The sequence below is a fragment of the Heptranchias perlo genome, chromosome 13 (assembly GCF_035084215.1).
Source record: "Heptranchias perlo isolate sHepPer1 chromosome 13, sHepPer1.hap1, whole genome shotgun sequence".
Lineage (NCBI taxonomy): Eukaryota > Metazoa > Chordata > Chondrichthyes > Hexanchiformes > Hexanchidae > Heptranchias > Heptranchias perlo.
The window spans coordinates 39,454,610-39,472,942 of NC_090337.1; the positions used below are offsets into that span (position 1 = coordinate 39,454,610).

The 18,333-nt window shown below is 39.1% G+C and overlaps 1 protein-coding gene across 2 annotated transcripts in view; it reads left to right on the top strand.

Moving 5' to 3' along the window:
* Positions 1-18,333, top strand: part of pdcd10a (programmed cell death 10a) — a 30,536-nt gene that overhangs the window by 96 nt on the left and 12,107 nt on the right. The window contains exons 1-3 of one of the 2 annotated variants that reach the window (XM_067995358.1): positions 5-104; positions 7,107-7,307; positions 8,039-8,092. In XM_067995358.1, coding sequence (XP_067851459.1) covers positions 7,218-7,307; positions 8,039-8,092 — 144 coding nt within the window. In that variant the 5' untranslated portion in view covers positions 5-104; positions 7,107-7,217. Of the gene's footprint in view, positions 1-4; positions 105-7,106; positions 7,308-8,038; positions 8,093-18,333 lie in introns of those variants that run through there. The other variant, XM_067995359.1, reaches the window with a different exon arrangement.

An 18,333-nucleotide genomic window follows, 5' to 3' on the forward strand; every position in this document is an offset into this window, starting at 1 on the left:
AAGCTTCCTTCTTCTGGTGGTGGAGGTGAGACTGTGGGAAGAAGCGCAGTGACTGAGGGACGAAAGGCCGAGGCCTGGTTTGTTTTAAGCCCGAATGCGTGTCGGTGAGTTCCTGTCACCGTTTGTTTTGCTGGTCCCCGGGGCCTGGTCTCTGCCGCCGCTCACGTCACCTCACTCACTCGCTCGGTTGGAAGGTATCCGCCCAGCCCAGTATGGGCCGCGGAATCAGGGGCTCCGACACCTCGGGCTTCTGGGGTCGCTGCCTACGGAGAGTTGCGAGCCCGAGTGGTGCAGCCGCCCGGAAGGATGAGTTTTCAGATGAAGTGAACGTCTGACAGCGCGGTTCAGGACCTTGAGGATTTTAGGGAGCTTTAAATAGAGAATCAAGTTACGGAAGTATTTGTCTGAATTCGAGCTGCTTGGAATGAGTATGAAGTAACCTGGGTGTGGGCAACATCAACTGTTCGTGTGTGTAACCCACCAGTAGCTTTTAATGCACAGGCGATTGAAGCATTGAAATTTGCCTTTCAAACTTGTAAGTCACAAAACAAAGCTTCTGGTCCTTGGAGTTTTGAGTTTGCACATACAGTAACGTGTCGCATTAGGGTACGTGGTTTTAAAAGGATGAGTAATTATTGGCCAATGAGCCCTTGAAAACAAAATTGAGCAACGCCTTACTTCCATAATTTCAGATGCATTCATTCGTAGGTTTCTTTGACTCTTGAAAGTGAATGTTTGTGGTGTCATCCGTTTAGCAAAACGACCTGATCTACAATTTTGTGGAATTCGTTTCTCTAAGTTTCTACTGAAATACAATAGTGGACGAGTTCAGAGGAGTTTAAAAAAAATCTTGCACATTATTTGATGACTATTTGCTATGATATTCCCTGATGAGTTGGAATAATTTGTAATTTAATTTATATCCTGGGTAATTGTTCATTATCACTTGATAAATATGGTGTAATTATTTTACAACAATTTACATTTGTATAGCACCTTTTAATATCAAAATACATTCTAAGGAGCTTCACAAAAGTATAATCAAAAAATTGATGTCTGGATGAAAAAGGAAATAATCGAAGTGCTTGGTCAAAGGTGGGATTTAAGGAAGAGAGAGATGGAGGAGCTAAGGGGTGAAATTCCAGAATGTGAGACTTTGGCTGAAAGCACAAGCACCAATGGTGGGATAAATGGAAGGGGGTGTTCAAAAGGTGAAAATCAGAGGAATGGTGAATTAACAACAACAGCTTGCATTTATGTGGTGCCTTAAATGTCCCAAGAGAGGGGAGGGTGTGGTTTAGGACTGGTTGAGGTTATAGGTGGAGGGAAGGAGGGGCCATGAAGGGATTGAAACATGAGAATTTTAAATTTGAAGTATAGGGTACTGGGAACAAGTTTAGCGAGGACCAGGAATGTTGGATGAGCGGGATGTGGTGTGGGATCGGACAGGGGCAGCAGAGATCTAATGAGCTCAAGCACATGGAAGGCTGGCCGGGATTATACTGGAATAGTAGAGTCAGGAGTTGACAAAGGCATAGATGAGTGTTTCAGTGGTAGATGGGCTGAAGTAGGAGTGGAGGCAGGTCATGTTATGGAGGTGGATGTAGCCAGTCTTAGTGATGGAGAGGATAAAGCTTTGGAAGCTCTGCTTGGGGTTGAATAGGATACTGAGGTGAACAGTCTAGTTCAGCCTGCGACAGTGGTTGGGGAGGGGGAATGTAATTTGTGACAAGGATAAGGAATTTGAGGCTTCAGCTGTATACAATACCTGCTTATTGATGGCTGCTACTACATCTGCTGTCAGTATACAGCTCCCATGAATTTAAGGCTTCATTACTGCCTTGCGGCCGCTCCAGGATATTCATTACAGCCCGCACAAAATCAAAATGTATTGACCATTGGGGTTTAATGGTTTGATTTGATTTTACAGCCTTGAGATTGCAACAACGTACCTATACTTCGTACCCAACTATTCATTTGTGTATCTGATAAAGCTGTAATTAATGCTTTTACTTTGTAAGCAAGTTTAAATTTCTAACTGATGTAAATTTTATAAGACTTATTTTGTGCCCTACTCTGTAATAGGATCTACTTCAGTTCCTTTTTTTACAAGTTGGGTAAGAAACTGAAGTATGAATGATTTCTTATTGCCTCTACTGGTGATGTTGCTTTACATTTTTGTGATATTTGCAGACTAATAAATCAGCTGTTTTTCTGGGGCAGTATTGTACATGACCTTAACTTCGATATGTAGAACTAAAGAGATTTGCCAGATGGTAATCAAATGTTTTTCAAGTGAGAGTAAAGCTCTCACTTAACGCTGATTAATTTGGATGAGATTTTAAGATAGATTATATAATGTCTAGCAATATTATTTATTAGTAATGTACTGCATACTAAATTCCAATAATCTAGCAATCATACTATAGACTTATTCAGTAATACTATAATTGCAGTTTTATTTAACACATACATGAGTGTGATTACAATGAAAATACCATTGCCTCATAAGATGACTACTAACTTAACTGTCATACTGTTATCTGAATTGCCTCAATGAGATTCTCTAATTACTCTCTCCCGTTGTTCCCCTGTAAATGTACTTTAATTTTTGTTATAAATACAATCCTTAACCAAGTTAGTTCTTAAAGTTGTCCCACAAATGAATGGAACCAAATCTGTTTACAGGTTGATTGAAATGAGTTATTTTGGAACTCACTTTTGGGATAAATTTTAGATTGTGATTTATTGCTGAATACCTATTTGTTGAGTTTCATCACAAGTGGCCAATGAAGTAAAATGTTCCACATTTGTCTTTTGTATATACATTAATGGAAGAATGTGACAACTAGAATTATTTCTGCTTTCACTCATTTAAAAATTGACTTTCATGTATATAACTTGACTGCTAAAATCTATTCTCAGCAATGTGACTAAATGCTGCAATCTGTTCTATCTTGGGCTGAGACATTCATGTGAATTTAATTCTTCATTCCTTGTTATAGGTGTTTTCAAGATAAATTCTGTTCCTATTCTGGAGAGGCAGCTCATGTGACCTATTAAATCCAATCCCTCTATGATTTAATGTTTGTTGTAGATTGATTTTTTTTTTAACATTGCACATCTTTGTAAATTATTGGTGAACTGAAATGTCAGACCTATCCTATGTATTGGAAGACCATGCCAATTCATTTGTGTCTCTCTTCAGGTGTTTCATGCTGTATTCTGTGGTTTCTAATTACATCATCTTGATTTAATTTCTGTTTGTGTTGGAAAAATCCAGTTCTGTGGCGCTACATCTTTTAAAAACTTGCTATATGATCTGCATTCTCTTGATTCTTTTTTATCAGATTAGTATTTGATTTATGACACTCTGTACATGGCTTTCAGTTATGCTTTGCAAAGAAAGCTCCGTTTTAATTAAATGCAGCAAACCTGTTGATAGAATTTCAGACCTTGGTAGAAAGTCCATACACTTAATGGCATCTGAATCTCTTGAGAATGTAACGTTTACCTGCCTTCTGTCTGTCTTTGAAGGAATGAGGGTGTAAATAATTGATAACATTTTCATTAGCAGTATGCTGACTAGAACAAATATTAAGATGCATTTTCCTCATTGTTGTATGAAATAGTGACTCAGTTAAAGTGCTCAAAACACAGTGCCATTTGAAGTCTTGACTTGCTTATAAGCAAACTCATTCTTGCCCAGAAGCTTCAAAGTAGGCCCTGCAAGATTTAGGTTTTGCATTTCTCTTTCTCTTTGCCACCAATTTCTCTGTCACAACTCATCTTTTTCTCTCTTTAACTTTACTGCCCTGGCCAGTATCCTGCCTTTCTTGTTTTTCTCAAGCTGGAAACATCCAATCCGGCACATTCTTCTTCCTTCTTAAATTCCTCGCTGTGTTGAAATTCAGATTAATTTTATAATCTTTTCTCAGTACTGTACTTCAAAACAATGAAAATTCTTTCCTCCTTCAATCTTTCCCTCCCAGGCCTGGGATCACTTAGTTTTTGATAAGCATCTACTCTTTCCAACCATAGTTGTGTGCTGCACTTTAGGCCGTGGCTCCTCACTTAGGTTTTAACAATCAGAAAGTTCAAGCGAGTAATGCCCTTTTATACAATTAAATAACTTTTGAAGTTTGCAGTCAATAGCTAAAACTGTATAATTCTTGATCAGGACCCTGGGAGAACTCTCGTGCTGCTCTTCATACAATGTCATAGAATCTTTTGCATCAGCCTGAAGAGGCAGACAGAACCTTGGTTTAAAGTCTCAGCCAGAGGATGACACCTCTGACAATGCATTGCTCCCTCAGTACTGCAGTGGTGTGTTAGCTTCAGTTGGAGTGGGGCTTGAACCCATGACTTTCTGACTAAAGTGAATGCAGTCAGCTTGGCTCAGCAGTCGCACAATCAAAATGGCCATGCTTTTTTAAGGATCAAAGGACGTTGATATTAGGAATATCCCAGCATCTATTCATGAATGAGAAAGCAGGGTGCATTCAGAATATGGTTGGCTAGGAGTTTTTTGAGTAAGATGTGGATCTGAGAAATTAAGAGCTAAAGCATTTTAAAGCTGAGCCTATAAATGAGAGCATTGAAATGTTTTTAACATTAAGCACTAGATCATATAGCTAAAGTACAATAATTATTTGCTGGGATGAAATTTTATTTATTCATGCCTAAAAATTAAAAAGATTTTTATTTTGTCCCTCGCAAATACCCTTAATATATTTGATTTTCTGATCTCTCCACCTCGTATCCTGTCTTTGGCTTACTATTATATCTATCTCACCATTTGATTATACGGTGTAATAGGAGTAATACCGTCACTTTATTTTTTAACCAGTATTGTTACTTTGATTTCAAAGTAACAGTGGTGGGCATGTAAAATGTTTATACTGTCTACCTGAACTCTGTACAATAATAGACTGTTTCCTTCCCAATCTGGGTTGTGTTTAAAGAGAGCATTTTGAGCTGTGTAACTGTAGACTGAAATAATGGAGCCACATGTTTATCACTGGTTGTGGCGGCAGCAGTTTTGAGCTATTGAGAGTCGTATATTATACCAGACTGGCTTGAATTTTTTTCCAAATGCATATTGGTAACAATATATTAAAATCTAGCAAGAACATTATTAATGCTAATTTTTAGTACACTTGTACACTTACTGATATTGTAGTTCAGCATCAGTACTGTAATGTCAAAGCATACAGTAGCCTTTAAATTTGGAAGACCAAATGCATGGGGAAGAAGATGCATTTTTCAGCATTATCTGAAAAAGTTTGTAAAGCATTCATTGATCTGGGAAATCATAATGCTTAAGATGTTAGTATTTGTGAATTTCAATATTTAGCAAATTCCCTTTCCAAGATAACTTTGCATTAAAGCGTGTTTGTAGTTTTCTAATTTTTTTTTATTCGTTCATGGGATGTGGGTGTCGCTGGCGAGGCCAGCATTTGTTGCCCATCCCTAATTGCCCTTGAGAAGGTGGTGGTGAGCCGCCGCCTTGAACCGCTGCAGTCCGAGTGGTGAAGGTTCTCCCACAGTGCTGTTAGGAAGGGAGTTCCAGGATTTTGACCCAGCGATGATGAAGGAACACCACCTGCATGTTCCCCTCCAAGTCACACACCACCCCGACTTGGAGGGGAACATGCAGGTGGTGTTGTTCCCATGTGCCTGCTACTCTTGTCCTTCTAGGTGGTAGAGGTTGCGGGTTTGGGATGTGCTGTCGAAGAAGCCTTGGCGAGTTGCTGCAGTGCATCCTGTGGATGGTACACACTGCAGCCACAGTACGCCGGTGGTGAAGGGAGTAAATGTTTCGGATGGTGGATGGGGTGCCAATCAAGCGGACTGCTTTGTCCTGGATGGTGTCGAGCTTCTTGTGTTGTTGGAACTGCACTCATCCAGGCAAGTGGAGAGTATTCCATCACACTCCTGACTTATGCCTTGTAGATGGTGGAAAGGCTTTGGGGAGTCAGGAGGTGAGTCACTCGCCGCAGAATACCCAGCCTCTGACCTGCTCTTGTAGCCACAGTATTTATGTGGCTGGTCCAGTTAAGTTTCTGGTCAATGGTGACCCCCAGGATGTTGATGGTGGAGGATTTGGCGATGGTATTGCTGTTGAATGTCAAGGGGAGGTGGTTCGACTGCACGTAACATTGGAGCTGTGAGGTTTCCTGATATTTGTACAGTACAGTTTTGTATGAGTGGTTTAATAAAGCAGTTTTGTGTTTTTTTGGCAGAACATTGAAACTTACTTTTCTACAAGCTATTTAATTAAAATGATATTTATGGCTTGAGTTAACCAGGGCTTTGTACAGTATTGCATACTTTTACGTTGGTCATTCAGATTTAGTTTAAAGAATTGTGTGCCAAATGTCATAGGCAATGACGGCAGTTGTGTTACAATCCAATGATCACAACCCCAAGCCTTGAATTTCACCTGTCACCATTGTGAGCTACTTAATCAGTTTCTTTTTAAGCTGCAAGGTGAGGTGTTTCTCTGAAGGATGGGCACTGTAACTTAGGGGGAGAGGGTGGAGACGATTGTTCACTTGCAAGTTGCTTAACAGACAATTTCAGATCCCTACAGTGTAGCTGTGCATTGAGCTAATATTGTAATTTTGGCACCAGTGCAGTGAGAATGTATTTTGGAAAGAACTTGAGCATTTTGGTTTTGTTCCTTAGTGGAATTGTGTTATCAATTATATTTATCATGTTTAAATAGTAACTGGCTACGATAAACATTTTCATGTCTCTCTCCAGGCAACTTCTGTTCATACTGCCTTTGAACATAATTATAATCTGTTAGGTTCAGTGTTTCACCCATTTTGGTTGAGATAACTTAAAGTTTTGTATGTAGCTTCATCTTCTGAAACCCACCCAACTAATTCCTGATTTGTAGTTCTATGCGCTTCACTAATGCTGCTCCACAATTTGTATTCAAAATAGACCAAAACGTTCAGAGATTAATAAAAGAAAAGTAAATGTTCCATATCTCAAGGCTTAGTAGCCCATGCCAAACATTGGTTATATATCATCCAATTATTTATTCATGTATATAGTAGAACATTTTAACGCTTATTTCATATTTTCTTTTGTAGGGTAGTGACTCATTTTCTTGTACAAGGTGGGAAGAGAAGGACTGGCTTGGCAGTGAATGCTGACTCTGCCTTTGTAGCACTTTTTCAGCAATAGGGTGTGATTAACCAAGGATGACAATGGAAGAGATGAGGAATGAAGCAGAGACAACCTCCATGGTTTCCATGCCACTCTATGCAGTGATGTACCCAGTGTTTAATGAGGTGGGTGTTAGTTCAGCTGCTTTTAAGTTCCGGTAGGCCCAAAATAGTACAATGGTTTCTTTGGCTTGATTTGCAAAAGAAAAAGTATGGAGCTGTATTTGAATTATGAATATGACAATCAACAAAATACATAACCTAAAAAAGGAAAGAAATGCTTTGTAAGCTGTTTAAAATGTATTCTTTTTCTAATTTCTCATGTTTCTCTTGTATTGTGGATTAACTTTGAGTATCTGCCACTGAGGAGTTATTATCCTCAGTGTGTGTTTCAGGTAGAAGGTTTGAAGTACCTACATGGCCTATTTTGGACAAATTTAGCTAAAATTTCTCCTGCAAGTGACAGTAAAATACAAGCCAACTGTAACAGAAAAACAGAGTAACCAATTGAACAATAAGAGGTGATGCTTGGGAGATGTGCGGTGGAGTAATATGAGAAATAAGTTAAGCAAGCTTGAGTGGGGTGGTGTGAAGGCAGATAGTTACAGTTGCGAATAGTCCACTGGTATTTATTGATTCTAAAACTCTATGGTTTAATAAATGTGTGACTAACAGTTTGTCAATTTTTCATTCAAAGTAACAGCTTTTTTTCCAATATCTGGTTATAAATACTTTCTGAACAGTATACATATGCTCACCTCTTGCAGATCTAGTTCTAAGCTGGTTCTTTGAACAGTTTAAATCTTGTAAACTGTAACAACCTTAAACTTGACTAAAATCCTTGTGTTTTATTGCAGCTGGAGCGAGTTAATCTATCTGCTGCACAAACTCTTAGAGCTGCTTTTATTAAGGTGAGTTTGATTGCTGTTACAAATTTGTGCTAAGTGTTCTGCAGCCTATAATGCAGTTTCAATTGATTTACTTTTTTTTAAACTTGAAATTAACCTTACATTTTTCTTAGCTGTTTATCTCCAGTGTATAACATTTCAGACTTTTATTAGAAATTAGATAACTAACTATTTGTGAAAATGACCTAGGCCAAAAAGCCATTTCTGATCTTTTAAAGCAGCCGTAATATTTTTCCTTTTGTTTTCATGCTTATCAAGGCAATAGAACCGAGGAACATAACTTCAATTTTTTCATACAGTGCTGGTATAAAATATAGGTTAGATATAACATGGGTCAGATGCAGGGTATAGCTCCCTCTACTTTGCCTTAGTATACTTTAACAAAATCTCTGAACACTGTACACTGCCTCTTTTAATTTCTCACTTAAGTCACCCTTTTAGTTTTTTTGGCAGGTTGCCTGATTGGTGCCTATGCTGTGGACTTTCTTACAGCACAATCTGCTTAGCCCATCCACAGTGAAAATGACAATTTTGGCAGGAGTGCAACAATGGTTAATTTTTTTTTATATATGAAGGATAGGAAATACTTGAGTTTCTTTCAGGGCTCGAATGATTACGTAACCTCCTGTCTGCACCTCCAAAAATTTGCCTTGAAATTCCTCATGTCAATTTTATTTTTATAATCTCTTTTCATAATGGCATTTATCAATTGTGTATTTTCTGCAAGCTGTGGGTGTTACGGCATACAGTGTGTAATGACATCTATAAGCTGGATAGTACAGTGAATTTGCACACTGCACTGTCACCCTTGGGGAGCTTGTTCAAATCCAACTTGGATTCTGAAAATCTGCTGGATCCTAAATGAAATGCCTTTGCTATGTTGTAACAGTGACTTCAGTGTTGGGAAACTTGAGAAAACTCCTGACCTTTTGGAACCATACAAGTCAGAAGTGGTCACAACTGTAAGAGGAGGGGTGGGGCCGATTAGGGACCAAAAGGAGATCTATGCATGGAGGCAGAGGGCATGGCTGAGGGACTAAATGAGTACTTTGCATATGTCTCTACCAAGGAAGATGATGCTGCCAAAGTCACAGTGAAAGGGAGTTGAGATACTGGATCGGGTGAAAATTGATAGAGGAGGTACGAGAAAGGCTGGCTGTACTTAAAGTAGATAAGTCACCCTGTCGGGATGAGACCCATCCTAGGTTGCTGAGGGAAGTAAGGGTGGAAATTGCAGAGGTGCTGGCCATAATTTTCCAATCCTCCTTAGGGGTGGTACCAGAGGACTGGAGAATTGCAAATAGGAACAGGAGTCGGCCATTCAGCCCCTCGAGCCTGCTCCACCATTTGATAAGATCATGGCTGATCTGTGATCTAACTCCATATACCTGCCTTTGGCCCATATCCCTTAATACCTTTGGTTGGCAAAAAGCTTTCTATCTCAGATTTAAAATTAACAATTGAGCTAGCATCATTTGCCATTTGCAGAAGAGTTCCAAACTTCTACCACCCTTCGTGTGTAGAAGTGTTTTCTAATCTCACTCCTGAAAGGTCTGGCTCTAATTTTTAGACTCTACCCCCTAGTCCTAGAATCCTCAACCACCGGAAATAGTTTCTCTCTATCCACCCTATCCGTTTCCCTTAATATCTTATAAACTTCGATCAGATCACCCCTTAACCTTCGAAACTCCAGAGAATACAACCCCAATTTGTGTAATCTCTCCTCGTAGCTTAATCCTTGAAGTCCGGGTATCATTCTAGTGAACCGACGCTGCACTCCCTCCAAGGCCAGTATATCCTTCCGAAGGTGCAGTGCCCAGAACTGCTCACAGTACTCCAGGTGCGGTCTAACCAGGGTTTTGTGTAACTGCAGCATAACTTCTGCCCCCTTGTACTCTAGTCCTCTAGATATAAAGGCCAGCATTCCATTCGCCTTATTGATTATTTTCTGCACTTGTTCATAACATTTCAATGATCCACGTACCTGAACCCCTAAGTCCCTTTGGACATCCACTGTTTTTAACTTTTTACCATTTAGAAAGTACCCTGTTCTATCCTTTTTTGGTCCAAAGTGGATGACCTCACATTTGCCCACATTGAATTCCATTTGCCACAGTTTTGCCCATTCACCTAATCTATCAATATCGCTTTGTAATTTTATGTTTTCATCTACACTGCTTACAATGTCACCAATCTTTGTGTCATCGGCAAACTTAGATATGAGACTTTCTATGCCCTCATCTAAGTCGTTAATAAATATTGTGAATAATTGAGGCCCCAAGACACATCCCTGCGGGACTCCACTAGTCACATCCTGCCAATGTGAGTACCTACCCATTATCCCTACTCTCTGTCGCCTTTCGCTCAGCCAACTTCCTAACCAAATCTGTACTTTTCCCTCAATTCCATGGGCTTCTATCTTAGCTAACAGTCACTTATGTGGGACTTTATCAAATGCCTTCTGGAAGTCCATATAAGTAACATCCATTGACATTCCCCTGTCCACTACTTTAGTCACCTCTTCAAAAAATTAAATCAGGTTTGTCAGGCACGACCTACCTTTCACAAATCCATGCTGGCTCTCTCTGATTAACTGAAAATTTTCGAGGTGTTCAGTCACCCTATCCTTAATTATAGACTCCAGCATTTTCCCCACAACAGATGTTAGGCTAACTGGTCTATAATTCCCTGGTTTCCCTCTCTCTCCTTTCTTAAAAAGCAGAGTGACGTGCAATTTTCTAATCTAGAGGGACGGTTCCTAGAGAACTTTGAAAGATTATAGTTCGGGCATCTGCAATGTGCTCACCTACTTCCTTCAAAACCCTGGGATGGAAACCATCTGGCCCTGGGGATTTGTCACTCTTTAGTGCTATTATTTTCTTCACGACTGTTGTTTTACTTATTTAAATTTTATCGAGTCCCTGTCCCCGATTCAATATTAGTTTTCTTGGGATTTCTGGCATGCTATCCTCTTTTTTTTACTGTAAATACTGACGCAAAGTAATTATTCAACATGTCCGCCATTTCCCCATTGTCAATGACAATGTCCCCACTTTCCGTTTTTAAGGGGCCAAAACTGCTCCTGACCACCCTCTTTTTCCTAATATGACTATAAAAGTCCTTCGTATTGGTTTTGATGTCCCTTGCAAGTTTCTTTTCATATTCTCTCATTGTAGCTCTTACTATCTGTTTTGTGACCCTTTGTTGATCTTTATCTTTCCCATTCGCCAGGATCTGTGCCATTTTTTGCCTTTTTGTATGCCTTTTCCTTATGTCTTATACTGCCCCTTACCTCTTTAGTTGCCCATAGCTCTTTTTTTTGGCAAGTAGAGTTCTTGCCCCTCAGGGCTATAAACCGGTTCTGTATCACGTTTAATGTTTTTTTAAACATTTCCCACTGATCATCAGTCGTTTTACCCATTAACAGATTTGTCCAGTTTACTGTGGACAGCCTCTGTCTCATCCCATTGAAGTCGGCCTTACCCAAGTTTAGAATCTGAGCAGCTGATTCACTTTTTTTCCCTTTCAAACACTACCTTGAACTCTATCATGTTATGATCGCTATTGAATAGATGTTCACGCACAGTTAAGCTGTTAACTAAATCTGGTTCATTACTCAATACTAAATCTAGTATGGCTTGCCCCCTTGTTGCCTCTAGGACATACTGCTGTAGAAAACTATCCCGGACACACTCAAGAAATTCACTATCTTTCTGATAGTTGCTAATCTGCTTTTCCCAATCTATGTGAAGGTTAAAGTCCCCCATTAAGATCACTATGCCTTTGTTTCACGCTTGTCTAATCTCTGCATTTATACAATCTAGCACTTCAGAGCTGCTGCCAGGGGTCCTACACACAACTCCCACTATAGTCTTGGATCCTTTCCTACTTCTCAATTCAACTCATAAAGCCTATGTTGGCTGCTTACCACTCATTATATCATCCTTTATCATTGAAGTGATTTCATCTCTAATCACTAAGGCTACTCCTCCCCCTTCCATTTTCCCTATCTCTCCTGTGGACCTTATAACCTGGTATATTTAGTTCCCAAACCTGACCATCCTGCAGCCGTGTCTCAGTAATAGCTATCATGCCATACCCTCCAATTTGAATTTTTGCCTGTAGTTCATTTAATTTATTCCTTATACTCCGTGCGTTTGTATATAGAACTCTTAGTTGGGCCACATGCCCTAGCCTGTCCTTCAGCTTTGATGCTGGGTTAATTGCTTTACACCTTCTAGTTTTCACTTTATCTGTAGTGCCTAAAGTACACTTTCTTTCTGCTGCTCTACGCTTTTCCCTTTCACTTGTTCTTGAACAACTATTTGTATTGTATATTGCCCCTGGGTCCTCCCCTCTCTTGCTGCTTTCAACTTTACTCTCTTCTGACTCCCTGCTCAGGTTCCCATCCCCCTACCACTCTAGTTTAAACCCTCCTCAACAGCGGTAGCAAACCCCACTGCGAGGATATTAGTCCCAGATCTGTTGAGGTGCAACTCGCCCGGCTTGTACAGGTCCCACCTTCCTCCGAATCGGTCCCAATTCCTCAGGAATCTAAATCTCTCGCTCCTGCACCAACCCTCCAGCCACGCATTCACCTGGTCTATTCTCCTATTCCTATACTCACTAGCAGGTGAACAATGCTAGTTTTTCCTTACACCCTTTTCTGAATAATGTTACACCCTTGTGGTAGGGAAGCTTTTAGAAACGATAATACGGGACAAAATTAAGTCACTTGGACAAGTGTGGATTAATAAAGGAAAGCCAGCACGGATTTGTTAAAGGCAAATCATGTTTAACTAACTTGATTGAGTTTTTTGATAAGGTAACAGAGAGGGCAGTGAGGTTGATGTTGTGTATATGGACTTTCAAAAGGTTTGATAAAATGCCACATAATAGGCTTGTCAGCATAATTGAAGCCCATGGAATAAAAGGGACAGTGGCAGCATAGATACAAAATTGACAGAAAACATAGTGTAGTGGCGAACGGGTGTTTGTTGGACTGGAGGAAAGTATGCAGTGGTGTTCCCCAGGGGTTGGTACTAAGACCGCTGCTTTTTTGATGTCTATTAATGACTTGGACTTGGGTGTACAGGGTACAATTTCAAAATTTGCAGGTGACACAAAACTTGGAAGGGTAGTAAACAGCGAGGAGGATAATAATAGACTTCAAGAGGACAGAGACAGGCTGGTGGAATAGGCGGACGTATGGCAGATGAAATCTAATGCAGAGAAGTGCGAAGTGATACATTTTGGCAGGAAGAATGAGGAGAGGCAATATATACTAAATGGTACAATTCTAAAGGAGGTCCAGGAACAGAGACCTGGGGGTATATGTGCATAAATCTTTGAAGGTAGCAGGACAGGTTGAGAAAGCAGTTAAAAAAGCATTTGGGATCCTGGGCTTTATAAATAGAGGCATAGAGTATAAAAGCAAGGAAGTTAGGTTGAACCTTTATAAAACACTGATTCGGCCACAACTTCAATATTGTGTTCTATTCTGGGCTTTTAGATGGATGTGAAGGCCTTAGAGATGGTGCAAAAAAGATTTATTAGAATGGTTCCAGGGATGAGGGACATCAATTATGTGGATCAACTAGAGAAGCTGGGGTTGTTCTCCTTAGAGCAGAGAAGGTTAAGAGGAGATTTGATAGAAGTGCCCAAAATCATGAAGGGTTTAGATAAAGTAAATAAAGAGAACCTTCCCATTGGTGGAAATGTCGAGAACCAAAGGACACAGATTTAAGGTGATTGGCAAAAGAACGCAAGACGACGTGAGGAAAGCTTTTTTATGCAGCGATTGGTTATAATCTGGAATGCATTTCCTAAAAGGGTGGTGGATGCAGATTCAATCATGGCTTTCAAAAAGGAATTGGATAAATATTTGAAGGGGAAAAAATTTGCAGGGCTACGGGGAAAGAGCGGGGGAATGGGACTAACTGGATTGCTCTTGCAAAGAGCCGGCACAGGCTCAATGGGCTGAATGGCCTCTTGTGCTGTAATGATTCTATACTGTGAAGTATTGGCACATGTACACTGTAACACTAAAAAGAAATTTTATTTCTGTAAATGAACATGCTTTAACTCACAGGGAAAGTCCAACTCTGTCAAAGAAACACAACACGATACACTAGTAAGCACTAAAAACTTATGTTAAGTTGAAAAGGACAGTTCATTTGTATTTTTATTTTTACACTGGTATTAACCAATTTAAAATAAATGGCTTAATGCCTGCATAAAAATAGCACACAAAGGAATGTATTAATGCATTAGATATTCATACATGAACCTTGCTGATCAGAATTTCTACCCTGTGATGTCTGTTGCACTCAAGTAGCCATAACTTTGATGTATGTAAGTCACTGCTTTCAGAATGGGTTTCAAAGTCAAGTTTTTTTTGAAAGGGAGCAGAAAATGAGGAAGAAAAGCATCCTTTGAAACCTACTGCTTGATCATTTTTGTAGCGCTTTGTGGGAAAAGAAACAAAATTGTTGATTTACAAATGCAAAATTATTTAAGCAGAAAATTCCAGTGCGTTAAGCAACTTTCCATATGTAGAATGAGTGAACCAAGCATGAAATTTCCCTCAATTAATATAAAGGAAATTTATTTTAAAAATTGTATTCTCTATTGATTAAGGGTTGGATTAGTGTTCTTTACATTACATACATGTTTTAAACTTAATCCACACATCTGGGGCTACAAAACCTAATTGGATTTGATATCTCAAATATGTTTTTGCTGAAAGCTTCAATTTGTTTCGTCCTCATAGCAGTGGAGATGCTAAGAATTCAAAATGCTGTTAAGTAGAATTAATATACACTGGAATAAAATATCATAACATATAACTCCAGAATGAATATGAAAGACTCCCTTTTTTTTTGTTTTCCTCATCACAATTCTTATTGCTAAATGGCACCCAAATCCATCCAAGATTGGAATACTGCCTCTCTATCTGAGAGGCTCTAACAACACATTATAGTCCTGGACAAGGTTCAAGCAAAAAATTCTCCAATAGATAATCCCTACCCCACTTTCAGTATATCAACCCCTCACTCTTTCATGTGCTCAATCTCTCATGCTCTTCTGGGGGCTCTCTCACTCTCCCACATTTGTGCTCACTCTTTCTCGCGCTTGGTTTCTCTCACTTGCATAACCTTATCTTTTATTTCTATCTCAAACTGATAATCCTCTGGGCAATACTCTTATGGACTTTTCCCCTTTATTCCTCCTATGGTGCAAATATACCATTTTGCATGCTCTTTTTCCTTTGTGTGTTGAAATTAAGGCTTATCTCACTATCTCCTACAGTAGTTAATTCTTTCCCAGGCCTCAAAACTGTGGAAATCATAACCTCCCTGAGTCTTTTCTTATTTCCACAACCCTCCAGCTTTTTAAAGCTCCAGCTCTGTGCCACCTGATCATTGTTTCTTGTTTACCTCATCTTTTGTCTCTTTTTCAACCTTCAGTGTACTACACAATGGGCCTTCATCTATCACTTGGCTTTCTCCAGAAAAGTATCAACACACTCAATTGTTGCTTAGGCACAAGAGCACAAAAATGCTTTGAAATTTGCATTACTGAATGAACAATTAAATGAGCTATGGTTAGATGCTCTGTTTGAATAATTTTTGCCAAAGTCCGAATATTAAAAATGTATATAAATGGCCTTCATTTGATAGTGGTTGCCAACTATCCAAAATTCACTTGACCAACATTGATGTGGATTTGAGGGAATGTCAGCTGTGAGATTCAAACCTATAACCACCTAAGTAAAGAGGCAAATAATCTGCTTCTACACCAAATGACATAAATGGAAATGAGCCATTGCATATTGGCTATTTATTTGTAATTCAGAAGAATAGAAATCCAAGTATAACATTTCTCAGCAAATTAGTTATACTAGTTGATTTCCTATGGCGTTACACATGGTGAGCTGGAAGAAACAGTTTGTCACTATCATGTATTTGATCTGATGAAGCTGTTGACCTCCACTGCATTGTGCCATGTGTGATTCCAGCATGGCGCTTTTTGCCTGCAGTGTTCCAATGTTGTCACGCAATCTTGAAAATGTTAATGTACCCCATTGAGCAACATTATGAAATGATAGAAATAATGTTCAATATTATGTAGAATAAATAAAGGATTAAAATGATAATTTACCAAATCTGAATTATTAAAATGTTAACATAATTGATAACAATTTAATAAACATGGAAATGATAAATGAAATGTTAGAATAAAATATAGAAATGATTATAAGGTCAGAAATGGGGATGTTTGCTGATCATTGCACAGTGTTCAGTTCCATTCGCAACCCCTCAGATAATAAGTAACATTCGTGCCAGACAAGTGCCAGGCAATGACCATCTCCAACAAGAGAGTGTCTAACCACCCACCCCCCCCTTAACATTCAACGGCATTACCATCGCTGAATCCCCCACCATCAACATCCTGGGGGTCACCTTTGACCAGAAACTTAACTGGACCAGCTGCATAAATACTGAGACTATGAGAGCAGGTCAGAGGTTGGGTATTCTGTGGCGAGTGACTCCCCAAAGTCTTTCCACCATCTACAAGGCACAAGTCAGGAGTGTGATGGAATACTCTCCACTTGCCTGGATGAATGCAGCTCCAACAACACTCGAGCTCGACACCATCCAGGACAAAGCAGCCCACTTGATTGGCACCCCATCCAACACCCTAAACATTCACTCACCACCACCTTCTCAAGGGCAATTAGAGATGGGCAATAAATGCTGGCCTTTCCAGCGATGCCCACATCCCATGAATGAATAAAAAAAATTACAAGTTAATGTGTTCCAATTAATTTTTAAACCATATGTAAAATCATGATTTTAATATGTAATTTAAAGTGACTATGAATTGAAAATTCAAGATACATTAAATTTTATATATATAGATATAATATATAAATGTGATGTGTGTATATGTATATATTTAAGCATAATTTATTTAAATTAATAAATGTTAGTACAAAAACACTGGCAGAGGCCAAATGGAGCAAAAGGGGGGCCCAGGGAGCCTGATGTCATTGTAGTAAAAATAAATGCTGGAGCAAAAAAGAGGTAAAAATGCACTGAATACAAGACTGTGAGGGAAAATAATGGTGGAGAGGAGAGCCTAAAAGGCGGCAAAGACAGTTTTTCAGGTGAGATTGAACTGGAATAATTTGAAAATTAATGAAGGAAAGGAAAAGAAATAAGAAATTGGAGTAATATGAGTGAAAAATATATAGAAGAGTGTGTAAAATGGAGCAGGGAAGGACCTGCATACCTATATGCATTATATAGGAAGGAGACTTTAAGATTGGTCCCATCCTGGGACTGTGAAAACTTAACTACTGAAGCCCCATCAAATGGTAGAAGTGTGTAGCTGTACAAGTGACTGTTGTCACGGTGGTGATGCTTAAATAAGGAGTGCAGAATATATGTAGTAAATTTTCTATATATATTTTAATACAACTTCATAGCATTATTTTGAAAGTCAAAATAATTTTTTTGAGGGGGGGAAGGAGTACAACTAAACGAAAGGCTAAATCACTAACGAGGAAAGATGATGGCAGTAAACCTTCCACCTCCCCCCTCCACCCACCCCCCCCAGTGCCCCGAATCATTCTAACTGCAAAGTATAACTGAACCTGGTATTACATAATTATATGCTCTCCCCAAAATTATAATGGTTCCTAAAATAACTATTAAAAATCTGCCTACCATTTCTTTCAATTACTGAGTTATGGTGGTGCCAAATTGGTTATTTTCTCACATTTCCCAATTGAAATGCGTGGCATGCCATTCAGTGATCGTAACCTTGCTGCCAAAAGTTTATAATGTTGTCAGAGGACTAAGGTTTTGTTTTGTCTAAACAGATTTTTGTAGAGTGCTTAAAGAACATATTATCTTTTGTTTAAAATTAATGATGGATCTGATAACCAATGCCAAACCCCTGATACTGTTACTATTGTATTTACTGCCCTGATTTAGTGAGTAGCTGATCTTATTTACATTAGAGCTTTGGACTAGAGAACAGTGGACTACAGTTCAGATTTTAAAATAGGAAACCTAGGACGTATTTGCTAAATGCTATTTGTTTTTGTAGCTATAGTATGTCCAACACCGCATTTAGCGAAACAAAGCCCTATTCAGTTCTCCTGGCAAGAAAAATCTGTCTAAGTACAGTTAAGAGTTTTAGCTTTATTTGTTTCTGTACTAATTGTCTTGGGA